At 66.6% G+C, this 18,807-nt stretch overlaps 2 protein-coding genes across 2 annotated transcripts; one reads left to right on the top strand and one right to left on the bottom strand.

Annotated features, from left to right (window-relative positions):
- Nucleotides 1–3,220: 3,220 nt before the first annotated feature.
- TJP3 (tight junction protein 3) lies at nt 3,221–13,200 on the top strand. Its single transcript, XM_040990306.1, has 22 exons — nt 3,221–3,238; nt 4,714–4,770; nt 4,860–4,975; nt 5,576–5,678; nt 5,844–6,195; nt 6,413–6,516; nt 6,882–7,047; nt 7,144–7,271; nt 8,166–8,205; nt 8,608–8,692; nt 8,785–8,941; nt 9,311–9,419; nt 9,667–9,898; nt 10,309–10,520; nt 10,740–10,835; nt 11,443–11,513; nt 11,658–11,868; nt 11,944–12,044; nt 12,204–12,315; nt 12,358–12,512; nt 12,779–12,825; nt 13,049–13,200. Exons 1-22 carry the CDS (start codon nt 3,221–3,223, stop codon nt 13,149–13,151), a joined length of 2,775 nt encoding a protein of 924 aa, XP_040846240.1. The 3' UTR covers nt 13,152–13,200.
- Nucleotides 13,201–13,268: 68 nt separating this feature from the next.
- Nucleotides 13,269–18,610, bottom strand: APBA3 (amyloid beta precursor protein binding family A member 3). The gene is made up of 11 exons (XM_040990459.1): nt 18,378–18,610; nt 17,290–17,880; nt 17,164–17,203; nt 16,201–16,346; nt 16,025–16,111; nt 15,742–15,903; nt 15,467–15,640; nt 15,168–15,380; nt 14,925–15,044; nt 13,587–13,727; nt 13,269–13,494 (listed from the first exon to the last, which is right to left on the bottom strand). Exons 2-11 carry the CDS (start codon nt 17,851–17,853, stop codon nt 13,423–13,425), a joined length of 1,719 nt encoding a protein of 572 aa, XP_040846393.1. The 5' UTR covers nt 17,854–17,880; nt 18,378–18,610; the 3' UTR covers nt 13,269–13,422.
- Between the last annotated feature and the right edge of the window lie 197 nt (nt 18,611–18,807).

Raw genomic sequence — 18,807 nt, 5'->3', positions numbered from 1 at the left:
CAGCTCCCCCCCCATGCCTGCCAGCCATCACACCCTCATCCCAACCGTGGTGGGGGGCTTCCCACAGCCCAGGGTTCTGCCCCTGCCCCCACCACCACACCACCGGGAAGCAGGAAGCCAGCTCCCCGGCGGGCATCGGCACACTTTCCGAGGGATTATCTGACTGGCAGCTAGCACCACTGGCACGCTGCCCAGGGTGCCGGGCTGGACGGTGAAAGCAGGCATTGTTGGCTCTGGGGCAGCAAGGCTGCAGGGGCCGGGAGGGCTGTTCCCGGAGCAGGGAACGGGGATGTAGGCGGGACAGAGGACAGGGGGCAGGTGGGACAGGGCACAGGTGGGACAGGAGGGCAAATGGGTCGGGGGCAGGTGGGCAAGTGGGACAGTTGGGACAAGAAGCAAGTGGGCAGATGGGGCGGGGGGACAGGGGAGACAGGGGGCAGGCGGGCAGGCAGGCAGCTGGGCGGGCAGGCAGGCAGCTGGGCGGGCAGGCAGCTGGGCGGGCGAGCTCCTGGATTCAGGCCTGCCCCGCCTGACCCGGCTGCAGCCGCCCTGGGGCGGGATCCTCTCCCTTACCTTGGTCAGTTCCCGGAACAAACCGGTGCAGCCTGGAGACGCAGGCTGGGCCAGGGCGGGGTGAAGAGGGGAGGCCGGCCTCGGATCTCGGGGGACGTCGGGGGTGGGGGGGATGCCAGTCCCGGAGGGCCCACAGACGGTGGTGGCTTCAGCTTGCTTCCTTCATTTTTTTTTTTTTTCTGGGTCATTTGTGCCCAGAGCGGAGTGTCTGATGACACCCGAGGAACCTGGGACCCGCCTGGGCTGTACCGGGAGACAGCAGGGCAGGGCAGGGCAGACTCCTCCTTACACCCCCCGGGAGTCACTAAGAGCCTCAGTTTCCAGGTATATGAAATGGGCGCCGCCAGCTGCCCTAACATAGGGCAGCGGATTTCGGAGGTCGGCGCCCCCAGAACCCACACCCCGGGCCCCAGACGCCGGGTGCCTGGCAGCAAGAGAAAGTCCACCGAAAGGAACTGGGTTCAGGGTTTCGGCTGAACCAGGGCCTGGCTGAGCACCCAGGGAGGGATGTTTGCCCAGGGTGGGGCCGCACCCTTTGGAACCCACGCGGGTGGGTGGGAGGCGGGGCCGCAGCTGCTGGGGAGTGGACACTCATTGATTGCTTACTGTATGCGGTTGCGAGGAAGCTGAGACACCAGCCAGGGTGAGTGGATCGTTGAGTGCATTGACCAGCGTCCCGGGTGTCCTGTGATGGCCATGGACCCGGGCACCGGCTGACAGGGTGGTCCTGGAAGGGGCGAGCCTGGGGTGCCAGGAGGGAGGGAAGGAAGGGAGGCCGAGAGGTGGTGGGTGTGCCTAGGTAGGGGGGCTTCAGCTCTCAGGGAGGTGGGGGCCCTAGGGGGCAGGACTGAGTGGGGGGCAGGACTGAGTGGGGGGCAGGCCTAGGTAGGGGGGCTTCAGCTCTCAGGGAGGTGGGAGCCCTAGGGGGCAGGACCAGGACTGGGAGAGGGCAGGTACTCACGCACGCCCGCTTGTGGCCAGTGCTGGGAATGCATGCCATGAGGGGTCAGAGGTGGGAGCCGGGGCAGGTGGCGGGGGACAAGGGGATGGGGGTGAGGCCTCTTACATGGCTCAGGCAGGGGCAGGTGGCTGGGGCCTGCACCCACACCCGCACCCTAGTCCGACCAAGCTCCCACACGAGAAGTTCTGGGTCCTCGCCGCCTGCCTCCCTGGAGTGCCTGGGCAGGGGACGGGGTGGGAAGTGGAGCTGCTGGGACTGCGGGGGTAGGAGAAGCTGGCCTCCGTAGGGTGTGCAGCCTGTGGTCCTACCCAGACCTCGGGGGCACAGACAGGGGTCCCCTAGCACCGGCATCTCCATGCCGGAGCGGTGGGGAGAGGGGTGCCCCCGCATTACAAACAGGAAAACTAAGACAGCAGGTGCCAATAATTGGCACTGGGCACTCCCTCTTTCTGGATCCCCATCCAAGACTCTGGGCTTCTAGAGTTTTCTATCTCGCTGCCCCCTCCCACGCCCCCCTCCCGCCGCCTCCCTGGCGGCTGTGCGGCCTGGGGTCCTCGCTCACCGCTGTCCGCAGCACGCAGTGGATTTGCTGCCAGAGCCCGGACGTTATTCCCTCCACACCGGTCCCACCTGTTATCCGTCCAGGCGGACTCAGCATCCGCTCCTCCAGGAAGCGGTACCACGGCCTTGCCCAAGCCCTGCCTGACCCCAAGGGCTTGCACCACCCCCCCCACACCGGCCCTGCTCCTGGGCTGGTGCATGCTGGCACTGCACCTTCAGGCTAGAAGAAGCTGGTCTCTGGGCCAGCAGGTGCTGGGTCACTCCCCGGATGGCTTCCTCTGGGCCAGCCCAGAGCCAGGCGTTAGGAACCCCATTTGGGTCTCCCATACGGGTACAGGGTCCCAGGCGCTGGGGCTGCCACTTGGGTGGGCTGTTAACCCCAGCTGCTCTGCCCCTCTCCTGTTGGAAGCTGTCCCTGACCCCTCCGTGCCTCATTTCCTGTCCCTGGCTGCCTGGTCACCATTGGACGAGGCTGGGAAGGGGTGTGGTCACCTGGGGGTCACCCTTTCAACCCTGGCTTGGGGTGGGGCTGGGTGTTGTTGGAATGAGTGGGTGGGGTCACCTCTGCCAGCTCCACCCCCCGCCCCACACACACACACAGGTGTTTCCCAGCTGCAGGCGCTGGCCCAGCCCACCTGGGGAATCCAGCTGGACAGGGAGAAGGCAGCTAGAGCGCCCCCCCACCAGACCCCGGGGGTGGGGTGGGGGACAGGCTGGGAAAGGGCAAGGGAGGGGACCCCACAGGGTACCTACGGGCCTCATCCAACGAGACCCCCACAATGCGCCCATTTCACGGAGGGCAAGCGCAAGTCGCAGGCTCTGCTCCCAAGGTGGACGGCTTCCCAGCCGGGTCTTCCTTGCAGCCCAGTCCAGCCAGGGCCAGGACATTCTGCCCCCGGGGGCCAGGATCACTGGGTGGGTGCTGAGGCCCCTGGCTTCCCAGAGGCGTGGCTGCTCGTGGGGGCGGAGCCCGTGGAACCCAGGAGGAGGAAGAGGAGCAGGTGCCGCCGGGGAGAGAAGGAGAGACTAGACTCTCTCCTCCCCCTGGGGTGGGGGCCGGCTGACTGATCTCGGGGGTGCCCCCCATCTCGGACAGGGGCTTGTGGGGGAGCCCCGGGGTGCACCATGGCCGTGAGATTCCAGGCAAGTAACGGGTGTGGACTGCGCCGGGCTGTCCCCACCTCCCAGCACCCTGCAGGCCCCATGGGGAAATGGAGCTTGCCCCTTCTCCACCCAGAGCTGTCTCCTAAGCACCCCTTGACCCCGCTCCCCTCCACCGCCTCGTTGCCCGCTCCCCCCCACTGCCGGGCAGACCTGGGTTCAGATTCTGCCCACGTGGTTCTGGGCCTCTCCCTTCCTCTGCCCCACCTGTGATATGGGCCAGTGTCCTTTCCAGTGGGGCACCCCGTGCGTCCTTCAGGGTGGGCTCCGGGCTGAGACTCCCGTGCGGGCTGGAACCCGTTTATCAGGTGCCTGCTGTGTACACACGGTCACGGGGCTGCGGGAAGCTGGCCTGGCCTGAGGTTCAGCTTTCTTCAGGCGTGCAGTGGCTGGCTGGGGTTGGGGGGGGGGTGGTCTCCCACCGCATGGAATGCCCCCAGGGTGGACCAAGACAGCCAGGCAGGCTGGACCTTGGTTCCTGATCCCTCACCCCAGGGGCAGCTCCCACAATCCCCTTCGTCAGGGAGAATTCCTTGCCCCACCTCCCGCTCAGACCATTGTCTCCATGTGGGTGCCTGGGAAGGCATCCCCATACTTCGCTGTTTGTGTCCTGCAGGTGCCTGAGGGGGAGGGGATGGAGGCCACGCCCCTTGGGCTCACCTGGCCGAGGGCGGGACCAACACGCACCTGTCCCAGTGTCCTTTGTTCTGCCCCGTGCTTGGTGCCGTGAGGGCCACGCCTCCCTACCGGGACCCCCGCTGAGCCTGCCAGGGGGCCAGGGGGTGGGCTCGCTACACAGCGGCCTGGGGATTTGGAGGAGCAAGGCGATGCCCCTTGGGCCCCTGGGCTGTGGGTGGCGGGTGCGCTGTATATCCGGGGCGACTGGACAGAATCTGCTTGTTTTCACAGTTGCTGGCGATGGGCAGCAGCAAGGCGGGGGTGGGGGTGGGGGAGCTCGATGGAACAGAGGCCACGCAAGCTGGGACAAGCCCAGGCCACCTGCGCCACCCCTCCACCCGCCAGGGCCTGGTTCCCAGGGCGCCAAGTCCTCCCGTGGTCCCTGGAAGCACAGTTCCGGAGCTAGAGAGCTCAGCCCCCCACACACCCCCAATCCCTGGGCAGCTTTGAGCCTGCAACCTTGAGGGGCCCCTGTGGCTGCTTCAGGGGCGCCAGGCGCTCCGCCCTCCCCCCCAGTAGTGGCTGTGGGATGTGCAGGGGTTTGGGGATGAGAGCAACAGCTGGAGGACCTGAGCATGGAGGGCCAGGCGTGGACGCCGAGGACGCCGAGGGACACAGACTTGGACAGAGCAAGGCACCCCACTCAGGGGCACCCCTGGGCCTCCACCCTGGGCAAGAACCCCTGACCCAGACTCTGGGGTGACCCTGGGCTTGGGTCAAGGGAGGATCCAGCTGGACTGTGTGGCCCTTGTGCCCACCTGCCCCCGTGTCCCCCGCAGGTGGCCAGCATGGAGGAGATGACCATCTGGGAACAGCACACTGCCACCATCTACAAGGTGAGGCACGCCCTCCTGCGGGCGTGGGGTCAGCCCCTGTCTAGTGCGGGGCGGGGATGGTCCAACTCTCCCGCCTGCTGCTCCCGCAGGACCCCCGCCGAGGTTTTGGCATTGCCCTGTCCGGAGGAGGCCGCGACCGACCCGGTGGTGGCTCCGTGGTGGTGTCCGACGTGGTGCCTGGAGGCCCAGCCGAGGGCCGGCTACAGTGAGTTCTGGGCAGCGGGCCTGGGGCGGGCCATGGCCGCTGCCTGGCACCTGCCTGCTCGGTCAACACTCGCACGGCTTTGGCCAAGAGCCAGCCCAGTTCCCCTGGGACACTTCCTGGTCCATCCTTCCCAGAATGCCCCAAGAGTGGGCAAATTGACTTTGGGTCCCAAGGGGCTGTCGGGTGATACTGCTGAGCCCCTCTGACCCAACAAGCAGGCTTAGAGACACAGGCTGGTTCGCCCCGCAAGTGCCTACACCAGCCAGGGTTGGGCCAAAGCCAACAGCTCCATTCAGGTCTCCTGCTTGGGTGCAGGGCCCCAGCACTGGGACCTTCCTCTTCTGCCTTGCTAGGCACAGGAGGAGCAGGGAGCTAGATTGGAAGTGCAGCAGCTGGGACTTGAACAGATGCCCACAGGGGATACTGGCACTGCTTATGGCAGCTTAACCCACTGTGCGATGGCATCGGCTCCAGAACTTTCTAACAGTTAAACAACAGTACATGTCCCTATGTCCGCCCCCACCCCCCCGCCGTCCTCCTCCTGGGGGTCACTTAGACCAGACGTCACCCAGGCACCAGAACCCCACCCTCCTCCGGCAGGACCGGCGACCACCTCGTCATGGTAAATGGCGTCTCTATGGAAAATGTCCCATCCACCTTCGCCATTCAGATCCTGAAAACCTGTGCCAAGATGGCCAACGTGGTGAGGGACCGCGGGGGAGGCTGTGGGTCTGGGACCACACAGGGGTTGGGGGGCTGAACCGGCCATGGGCGCCCCCAGGCAGCAGGTCTGGGACCACACAGGAACCTGCCCAGGACCACGCAGGGCATCCCACTGACTCTACTTCCTTGTCTACGCCCCCCACAGACGGTGAAGCGGCCACGGAGGGTGCACTTACCCGCCACCAAGGCCGGCCCCTCGGGCTCCGGGCGCCTGGATTCAGATGATGAGGATGGGCAGCAGTTGGAGGAGGCTGATCACGGCCAAGGCTACGAGGGCGACTCCTCCAGCGGCTCAGGGCGTTCCTGGGGTGGTGGGCGCTCCCGGCGGCAACGGGCCGGCCGCCGTAGCCAGGTGGGCACTCACGGGCGCAGGAGCCCCGGTGCCGACTCCGAGGCCAACGGGCTGGCCCTGGTGTCCGGCTTCAAGCGGCTGCCCCGGCAGGACGTGATCACACGGCCCGTGACGTCGGTGCTGGTGAGGCGGAAGGAAGAAGAAGGTGAGGGCGGAGCACCGTTGGAGACCTGGGGCAGGGGACGGACACGGGGACAGGGAGGGCCACGGGGGACCTGGTCATCACCTCCACCCCTCCCCTCCCCCACTGCTCTGAACTGTTGGCATTGCAACCCAGGCAGGGGCGGGGCATGTGATGTCATGGGGTGTTGGGAAGGGAGATGTGGACCCTGCCTCAGTGTCCACCCCACGCCTCCCCTCAGAGTTCGGGGTCCAGCTAGGCAGTCAGATCTTCATCAAACACATCACAGAATCGGGCCTGGCCGCGCGCAGCCAAGAGCTCCAGGAGGGCGACCTCGTCTTGCAGGTGAGCCATGCGTGTGGGGTCAGTGGGCACGCAGACCGGGGCTCACAGCCATGCTGGTTGGCCCCACTGGAGCCGGCAACCCTATGGCCCTGCCACCTGCCCCCACCCACATCCCCAGCTGCCAACGTCTGCATCCAGTGCCTCCTGGGGAGTAGCTGGTCATCCCCCTCCTCCCGTGCATTCCAGGGGGGCCACCGCGGCTGGTGGAGGGAGCTGCCAGCTGACTCCCGAGGCACCTCTGGGGCAGGGGAGGGACCCCGTTGTGCTCCCCCAGGAAGTGTCTCTTTTCAGCAGGCTGGGGATGTGAATATCCAAGTCCCCCTCACGCACTCTCTGCCCCTTCACTCCCGGGTCCCCCCCCCCAGATCAACGGGGTATCCAGCCAGAACCTGTCACTGGACGACACACGGCGCCTGATTGAGAAGTCGGAGGGCAGGTTGACGCTGCTGGTGCTGCGGGACCGGAGACAGTTTCTGGTCAACCTCCCGCCGGCTGTCAGCGACAGCGAGAGTGACAACTCCCTTCTGGAGGGTGAGGGGCCAGGCCGGAGACCACCCCCACGCCCCCACGTTCCTGACCAGGCCATGGGCCCAGTCGGCTGACAAGGCATCCCCTCTCCCCACACAGACATCTCAGAACTCGGTTCGGAGCTGTCACAGGCGCCGCCGTCCCACGTCCCACAGCCACCCCGGCACGGACAGAGGAGCTCAGATGCCAGTTCGGCCGGCTCCCCTCGGTATGACCCCCCACCATGGGTAGGAAGGGGAGGGGACGTGGCTTGGCCCACCACTCTGGTGTGGCCTCTGCAATTCTCCTAGCCAAGCCAGAACCACAAACCCCGTGGGGGGTCAGCGTGGTACCCCAGCCCCGGCCTCCGTGGCTCTCCCAGCCAAGCCAGAGCCACACCCCTGTGTCTGGGCAGTCACACCCAGTCCTGGACCCAAGCCCTGGCCTGGCCAGCTGGCGCCACCACAACAAGACACACCTGGCTGGCAATGGGTCAGCCCTGGAGGCACTGAGTCCACCCAAGGTCAGATCCTGGCGTGCAGCTGTCTCCCTGTGCCCTGCTGCGGCTGGGAGAGCTGGAGAGAGCTTCCACTTGCTGGCTCCAATCCAAGCCGCCAGAGCTGGGCCGGGAGCCAGGAGCGCCATTTGGGACCCCTGTGGGCACGGGGGCCCTTGCTGCTTCCGGGGTATGTTGGCAGAGGGCTGGATGAGAAGTGAGGCAGCCGGGACTGGAACCAGCCACCAACGTCACAACACCGGCTCCTCTGTAGCTTTCGGATACAACAGCCACCGTGGTTAGCCGTACTTGGATCCTGCATCCCATAAGACGAGGTCACCTAGCGTAGGATGCGGCATGCTGCCGAGGAATCCCACCGGTGCTGACACAAGCCCGCGTGGAGGAGACGCCCACAGCCCACATTGAGGGCCTGGATTCAAGCCCTGCTCCCCGCTGTGTGCACCCAGTCCCGGATGGAGCGCCTGGCTCCCGCCTGGCTGATGGGATGATAGGGGAGTGAACAGGCAGATAGAAGATTTTTGTGTTTGCTTTCAAATACGGTGTCTTTAAAAAAAAAAAAAAAAAAAAAGTCCCCTCTTGTTAATCTGTCTCTACCAGGGAGCGTCGGGCACCTCCACGACGACAGCGGGAACGGTCAGTGGATTCCAGGACCGGGACAGGAGCAGGTGAGCGGGGCTGGGGGTCCCTGAGCAGGGCCCTGGGCAGAGAGCTGGGGAGGCAGGCAGGGCCATGGGCAGAGAGCTGGGGAGGCAGGCAGGGCCAGAGCTGGAGGGCCAAGGTCGCTGGGCAGGGCCCTGGGCAGAGAGCTGGGGAGGCAGACAGGGCCAGAGCTGGAGGGCCAGGGTCACTGGGCAGGGCCATGGGCAGAGGGCAGGGGTCGCCAGGCAGGGCCATGGGTGGAGGGCCGGGGTGGGCATTGCCAGGTGAGGGGGCTGGAGAGCGAGATTGTGTCTGGCAGGGCAGGTTGAGGTCCACCTAAGCCTTTGTGAGGGCAGGGAGGACATTGCTGAGGGGGGCAGGAAGGGACAGGACCCCCCAAGAAACCACCGCCCTGCTGGCCCTTGCAGATTCGCCCGGGCACGGTGGCTACGACCTCTACAGGGTGCCCAGCAGACAGAGCGTGGACAGTGCAGAGAGCACGCTGGACCGCGGGTGCGCACACTCCCAGCCCTTCTGGGCGCCCCATGGGGCAACATGCCCCACCCCCCAGACCTGACTCCGTCCCTCCCCATGTCCCACGGCAGGTACAGCCCGGACACACGGGTCGTCCGTTTCCCCAAGGGCACGAGCATCGGGCTGAAGCTGGCCGGGGGCAATGACGTGGGCATCTTTGTGTCCGGGGTGCAGGCGGGCAGCCCGGCAGACGGCCAGGGCATCCAGGAAGGCGATCAGATCCTGCAGGTGACTGGGGACGGGTGGTCCATCCCCTGCCCATCACCGTGAGGGACTGACCAGGTCCCGAGGGATAGCGGATTTTTGAGATGTCCCAGCTCCTGCTGGTTCACTCCCCAGATGCCCACAGCAGCCAAGGCTGGGCCAGGCCAGAGCCAGGAGCTCCATCCGGGGTCTCCCTCGTGGGTGCAGGGCCCCGGTGCGAGCAAGGCTGGGTCTTGTACCATGCAGGGAAGGTGGGCGTCCCCCCTAAGCCATCTTCAGGGCTGCCTGCCTGAGCACCTGCACGCATGTCCACATCCGCCCAGCACTCGGCGCTGACCCCTGCAGCCCCGGCTGGGCAGCTGGAAGGCATAGGACTCACTTGACCCCCGGCAGGTGAATGAGTTACCTTTCCGAAACCTGACGCGGGAGGAGGCCGTGCAGTTCCTGCTGGGACTCCCCCCGGGCAAGGAGATGGAGCTGGTGACACAACGAAAGCAGGACAGTGAGTGCGTGGGTGTGCGGGGGGTGCACCTGCGTGCGGCCGGGCCCTTCCCGTGCCCCTGGGGTGTACCAGTGCTTAGCCAGGTCCTTCCCATGTGCCCTGAGGTGGACCCAAACGCGGCTGGGTCCCTCCCCGTGTCCCCTGGGGTGACACCCCATGTGTGCTCTCCCCACCACCGCCACTCCCTGGGGAAGCGCAGTGGCCCCCCCAGAGGCTCACCCAGCTGCCCCTCACCCCAACACTCCAGTCTTTCGGAAGATGGTCCAGTCCCGCGTGGGTGACTCCTTCTACATCCGCACGCACTTTGAGCTGGAACCGAACCCGCCGTCCGGCCTGGGCTTCACGCGTGGGGACGTCTTCCACGTGGTGGACACGCTGTACCCGGCCGCTGGACACAGCCGAGGGGGATACTGGCTGGCGGCGCGCATGGGACGTGACCTCCGTGAGCAGGAGCGTGGCGTCATCCCCAACCAAAGCAGGTAGGCATCGCCCCTCGGGCCACCTGTGCCCTCAACTGCTTAGTCACACCCATGGGTGGGGGGCCCCCTACACGGCTCTCCTCCCGGTGACCACACAGTCCTTGCCGGGCAAGGGCCTCCTGGGGTTCTCCCCTTCCCTTCCCAGCTGCCAAAGGTGGTACCTCCTTGGGCTCCTGCCCCCAGGAATGGTGGACCCTCTCCCGTGTCCATGCTATGTCCCTGGGGGTCACACTCAGGACCCTCGCCCATCTCCCTGTGGGTCCCTGAGCCCCCTGTGCCCCGGGGATGCAGGACCCGCAGGACCCTGAACCCCCCTCTGCCCCGGGGATGCAGGCATGGCCAGCCCTGGTGGGCCAGTGGACCCCTGCTGCCCAGGCCTTCAGATGCCCCGTCCCCCTCTTTCTGCCCAGGGCCGAGCAGCTGGCCAGCCTGGAGGCCGCCCAGCGTGCCATGGGGGCTGCGCCTGGCTCAGCCGGCAGCGCCAATGCCCGGGCCGAGTTCTGGCGGCTGCGGGGTCTGCGTCGCGGGGCCAAGCGGACCACCCAGAGGAGCCGCGAGGACCTGTCCGCGCTGACCAAGCAGGGCCACTACCCGCCCTACGAGCGAGTGGTGCTGCGGGAAGGTGAGGCCCGAGCTGCTTGAGTTAGTCAGAGGGGCAAAGGGGCAACGCGAGGTCGGCCATGCGCCTGGTCACTTGAGCATCGCGCTGCAAGGTCTGCTGGGAGTTGTAGTCCTGCTGGGCTGCCATGGACACTCGGGGGTTGGTCACTGGAGTGGAAGCGGGAAGGGGGACCTGGTGGGAGTCCTGAGGTGGGTTGTTCCTCTGTCACCCTCCCCCCAGCCAGCTTCAAGCGCCCGGTGGTGATTCTGGGGCCTGTGACGGACATTGCGATGCACAAGCTGGTGGCCGAGATGCCGGACCAGTTTGAAATTGCAGGTGGGAAATCTCCCTGCATGGGGACAAACAGACCCCCCTCCTGCCCCAGCCCCCCCAGAGGTGGACGGCTCCGAGCCCCTTCTTCCCCAGCCCCCCCAGAGGTGGACGGCTCGGAGCCCCTTCTGCCCCAGCCCCCCCAGAGGTGGACGGCCCGGAGCCCCTCCTGCCCCAGCCCCCCCAGAGGTGGACGGCCCGGAGCCCCTCCTGCCCCAGCCCTCCCAGAGGTGGACAGCTCGGAGCCCCCTGCCCCAGCCTGGTGGGTGTGGGTCTCCATCACAGCCCCAGTGCCTGCTGGGGGCCATCTTGGTGAGGTGGCAGAGAAGGGTGAGGCTTGCATCTGTGGGGTGTCACAGACTGGGAACCAGGTTTCCCACAGACATGTCCGCTGAGGGCGAAGCTGCCTGGGGGTTCCCACCATGGTCAGGCAATGTGGTCCACCCCCACACTGCACTGTGCCCCTCCCAGGAGCATGGCACCTGCATGGAGGGACCCTAGGGTGTCACACTGCTGACAGAGAGGGCAGCAGTGGAGTGGGTGGGAGGGTATACGGGGTCAGAGCTGCGCTTCGACCATTGCCAGTCCTTCCACCATCCCCCCCCATCCCCAGAGAGCGTGCTGAGGCCCGACAGTCCCTCGAAAGTCATCAAGCTGGACGCCGTGCGGGTCATTGCCGAGAAGGTGAGCAGGGCCCTGCCCGGGCTCCCTCCCCTGTAGGTGGCAGAGGTGGACCGGCGGCAGGTGTGAGCGCAGGCATCCCAGATGGCAGGTGCGGGCAGCTGGGGTCTGCTCAGACTCCGGACTGCTCTGCGTATCCCACCCCAGGACAAGCACGCGCTGTTGGATGTGACTCCCTCGGCCATCGAGCGCCTCAACTACGTGCAGTACTATCCCATTGTGGTCTTCTGCGCCCCCGAGAGCCGCGCAGCCCTCAAGTCCCTGCGGGAGTGGCTGGCGCCTGCCTCCCGCCGCAGCAGCCGCCGTCTCTATGGGCAGGCCCAGAAACTGCGCAAGCATCACAGCCATCTATTCACGGGTAGGCTGGCGTGGGACATCGGGGGAGGTGGCCAGCACGGGCCTGGGCTCATGGACGCTCCCTGCCTGCCCGCAGCCACCGTCCCCCTGTTGGGTAACAGCCAGAGCTGGTTCCAAGAGCTGCAGGCGGTCATCCGGGAGCAGCAGGCACGGCCCATCTGGACGGCTGAGGACCAGGTACCGGGCTTGGGTGCGAGAGGGGTTGCGGGGCTCAGGTCTGCTCCTGGGGCTGCGGTTACGGTTCATCCTTGGGTGAGGGGTGCGTGTGGGCGGGTGGCATCTTGTGGCCAGGCGCGGGGCTGGGATGGAAGTCTTGCCCGTCTGCGTGTCCTGCAGCTGGACACCTCGGAGGAGAACCTCGACTTGCCCCGCCGCGGCCTGGCCGACAGCTCGGCTGACCTTAGCTGTGATAGTCGGGTCAACAGCGACTATGAGACGGACGGCGAGGGCGGCGGCTACACGGATGGCGAGGGTTACACGGACGGCGAAGGCTACACGGACGGCGAAGGCTACACGGACGGCGAGGGCGTAGATGCCACGGGGCCCCCAGCTCCGGCCCTGGCCCGCTCCTCGGAGCCTGTGCACCTGGCAGACGAACCTCAGAGCCCGAGGCATGAGAGAACTCCAGCTCCTGAGGAGGCCCAGGTGAGCTGGGGGAGGTCCTGGCCATGGGGTATATGCATGGACTAGTCTGGAGTTCTGGGGGTCTCCGCCTGTGACTCAGCTCCCTGCTCACGGACCTGGCATACAGCAGTGACACTGAAGCCTGTTGGAGCCGTGCACTGCGGCCTGGTCCAGCCCTGGCTGCTGAGGGCACTCAGGGAGTGAATCAGCAGGTGGGAGATCGGGCAGCCTGTGGGAGGTAGTGCTGGGCGAGGGGCTGGTGGGTCTCAGCCCCGTCTCTGCTGCAGGTGGACGGACGCCACGCCCAAGGCCAGAGGAGACAGGACAGCATGAGGTAGGAGCCGCCGGCCCTTCCCCTGGGCGGGCAGGAACCTGCATACCCTCGGGCTTAGGCTCAGGGGTGTGGAAGTTTCTAGAACAATTGTGTGCCCAGAGCCAAGCAGCCGGGACCCAGGCATGGCTGGGAAGGCTTCCCAGAGGAGGGATGTTTGGCCTGGGGCTTGGGTCTGGGGCCCCTGGCCTCCCTGTTCAGCTGCAATCCCTCTCCCTGGCCCCAGGACCTACGAGCGGGAGGCCCTGAGGAGAAAGTTCACGCACGCCAGGGACGCCGAGTCCTCCTCGGATGAAGCCTACAGCTGGGGCCCGGCCACCGACCTGTGACCCCGTCTCCTCCTCTCTCCTCTCTCACTCCATCCCCTCCCGACCCGGCATAAACTATTTTCGCAGTACCTACCGGCTTCTAGTAGCTTCCAGAGGAACAGCCGCGAGACCGATGAGCTTTTAGGATTTTTATATCAGAAAATAATTAGGGCCAGGATTCCTCTGGGGCCCCGGCCAGCCGAGGAGGGGCGGGCAAGGCACTTCAGGTGGGCAGGGGGCGGCCAGCCGAGGAGGGGCGGGCAAGGCACTTCAGGTGGGCAGGGGGTGGCCATCACAGGTACACTGGCTGCTCCTGGCCCGTGAGCAGGCGGTAGGTGGCGGCCGGCATGGTCCTGATGTGGACCTGGGGTGGCGGGGAGGCGGAGCTCAGGGCTGGGCCCAGGGCTGGGGGGGGTGTCCCGGTCTGCCCAGCCGCGCCCGCCTGCACATGCACACCTCGTCATGGGCCTCGGTGAGCAGTTCCACGATGCGGGCGTGGGGCGTGGCCACCACACTCTGCCCATTGATCTCAATGATGCGGTGTCCCACGCGCACGCCCCCGCGTTCAGCGATGCCCCCGCGGAGAAGGCTGCAGATCTGGGGGGAACCAGGATGGGCATGGAGGTGAGGGGAACCAGGATGGGCATGGAGGTGAGGGGAACCAGGATGGGCATGGAGCTGAGGGGAACCAGGATGGGGCATGGAGCTGAGGGGAACCAGGATGGGGCATGGAGGTGAGGGGAAAGGCTGCAGATCTGGGGGGAACCAGGATGGGCATGGAGGTGAGGGGAAAGGCTGCAGACCTGGGGGGGAACCAGGATGGGGCATGGAGGTGAGGGGAACCCAGGATGGGCATGGAGGTGAGGGGAACCCAGGATGGGGCATGGAGGTGAGGGGAAAGGCTGCAGATCTGGGGGGGAACCAGGATGGGGCATGGAGCTGAGGGGAACCCAGGATGGGCATGGAGGTGAGGGGAACCCAGGATGGGCATGGAGGTGAGGGGAAAGGCTGCAGATCTGGGGGGGAACCAGGATGGGGCATGGAGCTGAGGGGAACCAGGATGGGCATGGAGGTGAGGGGAAAGGCTGCAGATCTGGGGGGGAACCAGGATGGGGCATGGAGGTGAGGGGAACCCAGGATGGGGCATGGAGCTGAGGGGAACCCAGGATGGGGCATGGAGGTGAGGGGAACCCAGGATGGGGCATGGAGGTGAGGGGAACCCAGGATGGGCATGGAGCTGAGGGGAACCAGGATGGGCATGGAGGTGAGGGGAACCCAGGATGGGCATGGAGGTGAGGGGAACCCAGGATGGGCATGGAGCTGAGGGGAACCCAGGATGGGGCATGGAGGTGAGGGGAAAGGCTGCAGATCTGGGGGGGACCAGGATGGGCATGGAGCTGAGGGGAACCCAGGATGGGGCATGGAGGTGAGGGGAACCCAGGATGGGCATGGAGCTGAGGGGAACCCAGGATGGGCATGGAGGTGAGGGGAACCCAGGATGGGCATGGAGGTGAGGGGAACCCAGGATGGGGCATGGAGCTGAGGGGAACCCAAGATGGGGCATGGAGGTGAGGGGAAAGGCTGCAGATCTGGGGGGGAACCAGGATGGGGCATGGAGGTGAGGGGAACCCAGGATGGGCATGGAGGTGAGGGGAACCCAGGATGGGCATGGAGGTGAGGGGAAAGGCTGCAGATCTGGGGGGAAGGGTGGGCAGAACCCAGGCAGGGCATGGATCTCAGGGGGGCCAGGCAGGAGGCACCTTTCCCCTTTCCCCCTCATCCCACCACACTCACAACGCCATCTTCCACGCAGAAGCCCAGCTGCTCCCGTGAGTGGAGCCGGCGGATGATGGCCGTGGTCACGGGCGGGCAGTGGACAATGCTCAGGGTGACCGCTGTGTGCGACTTCACCTCCTGCAGGCCGCGAGCCAGCTTGGACCCAGCTTGGCACGAGACAGCACCCCACGCCCCCGTTCACCCAGGGGCACACGGGCTAACGGGGAGGCAGAGACGCCTCCCCTCCCCATGGGTACTCACACGGATGGCGGCCTGGCAGGCGGCCAGCGGTAGCCCCACCAGGCTGGCCCCATTAATGGCGGTGACCCGGTCCCCAATGCTGAGCTCCCCACAGCGCTCAGCCGGCCCACCATGCAGCAGGTTGGCGATGACCGCCGTGGGCAGTAGCGAGCCCCAGCCGGATTCCACCAGGGCCACGCCTAGGCCCTCACCCCGCCGCTTCTCAATGTGCACCTGCCGAGGACACGGGGATCCCCAGAGCTGAGGGTTGTCCACCCCTCCTCCCCCAGCCCCGGCCCGCTCCGTGGCAGCCGGCTCACCTCCCGGCAGTTCTCACTGTTGGAGAAATGGTCCAGGTCCCCATTGTGCAAGTGGCCGGGGCTGGTGGCCCGGGGCCGGGAGCCCACCTGGCTGGGGTCAATGCCATTCTCCCGCAGGAACTGGCTGTAGGCCACGGCGAAGGCCTGGCCGATGGCCTGTGCAATGAGCTGGGCCTGCGGGCAGTGTGGGGAGCAACCGTGTCGGGAACAACCGTGTCCCATGCCTGCCCCACGGAGCCCCGGGTGGACCCTGCTGGGAAGCAGCCCCCGCTCACGTCCTCCGCGTGGAACACGTGGCACAGCATCTTGTAGAGGCGGCGTTCACGTTCCTGCGGCCTGGTGCTCCGGGCCAGCCGCCGCCGCGCCATCAGCACGAGCACCGGGCCGATGTCAGCTATGTAGGAGATGGTCTGCAGGGCGTGGTCCATCAAGGCCTCCTGTGGGCGGGAGATGGGCTGGGGGGGGCGCTGCCGGGAAACCTCAGGGACCCCCACGCTGTTCCCGCCGCCCCCGGGGACCCCCAAGCTGCTCCCGCCGCCCCCATGCCGTGGTCGGTACCTGGGCGTTGGCCATCAAGACTTTGATCCTCTTGGTGGACACAAAGAGGTCTACCGGGGTCATGGGCTGTGTCTCCCCATCGGGCGCCTGAGGAGCACAGGGGGCAAGGGTGGGGGTTCCGCCGGCCCCGCTGACTCTCGGAAGCCCCGCCCACAGCAGGTGCAGTCCAGCCTCACCTTGACGCGGTCCACAGCTTCCTGGGCCTGTGCCATGCGGGTGCTGGGGGGCGGGTTCCGTTCCGACAGCAGCTGGGTGGAGCCCAGGTACTTGGCCCCGAACAGGACGCCGTCCAGGAGGTCCTCGTGGTCGCAGGGCCCGGGCACTGGGGGTAGCAGCGAGCAGAGGGTCAGGGTAACCGGCCAGCTCCGCCCAGGTGGCTGTGTGCCCACGCGCCTCCCTTCCCAGGGCGGGATCTCCCAGTCCGGCTCCCCATCCCAAACACAATCGTGTGGAGCCGTAGCAACCCCCCTGGATGGCCAGCTGCCCCATGTTCTAGAATTCTCAGCTAGGACTGCTGGGCCAGAGTTCCAGGCCCCCAGATGTCCCTGGCATTGAAGATTCTCGGGGCTCCCGGTGGCCCACGGGGCCACACTGTCCATGTGGTACTGGACCTGGAGTCCCAGTGGCTGCAGGAGCACGCTCCTTCCCTCTCAGCCCAGCTTGGAGCCCCAATGTTCCAGGACTCCCAAGCCAGCCAGAACCAGACAGAATGTTCCAGCTCTTTAGTTCTAAGTGGGACACTCCATGGGAAAATGTTAACCCCGGCCACTGCTGCCCGGTCCCAGGACTACATGCAACTACACTATAACACTTCGTGCTCACAGCATAGCTGGGTTTGACAGACTCTGGGATGGCCCACGTGCACAGGCCCCTGCCCCCATGGGGGAGACCAGATGGGCTCCTGGCTGCAGCCTGGCCCGGCTCCGACTGCTGTGGCCATGTGGGCAATGCACGTGTGGTGGCAGGGGGGGGTGTGACTAGAACTCAGACAGATGACGGCACCCCATTCACTTCAGAACATTCCCCAGGCCGGCTTTTGTCTCTCCCCCAACCAGGAGGGCTGTCTCTTGCCCATGTCCACACGGGCAGGCACTGCGGCCACAGGCCCCCCAGCACCCCAGGGTGGCAGGGACACTCACCATGAGGCAGGGCAGGGCACGAGGCCAGGGCCTCAGGGCTCTGCAAGAGGACAGAAGAAACCAGGCACTGAGCGGCCCCCACTCGATTCCGGGACAGCGAGGACCGCACGGCAGGGTGGGCCCTACCTGGGTGCCGGCCCGCGGCTCCTCTGGCCCCACCAGGGGCACCGTCTCCAGCCAGGGTTCCGGGGAGCTGCTGGAACTCCGGCTGCCGTCCCCCTCCGCAGCGGCCCTCACCGTCCACTCCGGCGGGATGGGCTCCTCGGGTGGGTCCTCGGGGGGCTGCAGCAGGTACAGGGGGGGCTCCGAAAGGCCCTGGGGTCCGGGCAGGGAAGGCGCACTGTCACACCTCAGCAGGCTCAGCAGGTCGTCCCGGCCGGCCTCGGCTGACAGCAGCCCGTGGGCGTCGGCGGGCCCCTGGGACGCCTGGCCCAGGCCTGTGGCCACATGCAGGGGGCAGGGCGCTGCATCCGGGGCGAGGTCCCCCAGGTTCCCCGGCAGTGCCTCGAAGTGCCGCACCAGGTCTCGCAGGCCTGGCCCGTCTAGCTCCATGTGCCCTGGGCTGCCCGACTCTGGGTCCCATTGGCCTGTAGGGGTGAGGCTGTCGCAGGGCACAGGAGCATCCGCGGGTTCCTCCAGGTCCATGGGCGGAGGCCCGGCGGCGGGCGGCGGGGTCGTCAGGAAGTCCATGGCTGGAGCCCGAGCTCATGCCGGCATCTTCATGAAACAGAGAGAGTGCAGGGGTCAAGTGGGTTGCCTGGACAAGCACACTGGGAAACACCCTTGTACTGGTCAGCCTACAGACACGGTCAGCAGGTGCTGTGTCAAGCCACCAGGATCAGCGGGCCCCACATCCCCCACCCGGGGTCAGGAGGTACTGTGTCACGTCACCCAGGGTCAGTGGGTCCCACATCCCCTACCCGGGGTCAGCAGGTCCGTGCCCCCACCCGGGGTCAGTGGGCAGGGTCAGCAGGTCCGAGCCCCCACCCGGGGTCAGTGAGCAGGGTCAGCAGGTCCGAGCCCCCACCCGGGGTCAGTGGGCAGGGTCAGCAGGTCCGAGCCCCCACCCGGCCTCCCGGTCCTCCCCGTGACGTGGACCGCAGCCCCGCCCAGCGCCCTGTCCACTCGGGTCCAGGCCCCCAGCCCCGCCAGCGCGGACCCCACAGCAGGACCTCCCATGCCCCCCACGTCCACGCCGCGTCGGGGACACTCACGTCCGTCACTCCGCGGCCCCGGCCGGTCCTGCTTCGACCCTGTGCGCCCCGAGCCGGCGCGGACACCACGTCCGTCAAGCCCCGGCTGGCCGGCTCCTCCGTCCTGGCAGAACCCGGCCCAACGAGCATGCGCGGCCCGCGGCGCCTGCTGGGAAATGTAGTTCTCGCAAGTGCGTGGCATCGCGGGTTCTAATCCTGCCGTGGGAGATCGGACTGGCCCTCAGATTTACTAATAACGTGGGGTTGGTCTTCGCCGGCCTGTGTGCCATGATTGTGTCGTTACCCCAGGGGAGGGCAGAGGGTCAAAAACAGGGCTGGAAAACGCCACAGAGGAACAACCAGCAGTCGCGACAAGCGGACTTCCGGTCAGGGAGACAAGATGACGCGCCCAGGGGGAGCCGGTTCAGACCAGTCACAGCAGGAACACAGC

This window comes from Ochotona curzoniae, unplaced genomic scaffold (assembly GCF_017591425.1).
Source record: "Ochotona curzoniae isolate NIBS_2020 unplaced genomic scaffold, NIBS_Ocur_1.0 contig_605, whole genome shotgun sequence".
Taxonomy (NCBI): Eukaryota; Metazoa; Chordata; class Mammalia; order Lagomorpha; family Ochotonidae; genus Ochotona; species Ochotona curzoniae.
The sequence above is the reverse complement of the archived record's forward strand: the minus strand, read 5'-3'. Positions and strand labels throughout refer to the sequence as shown.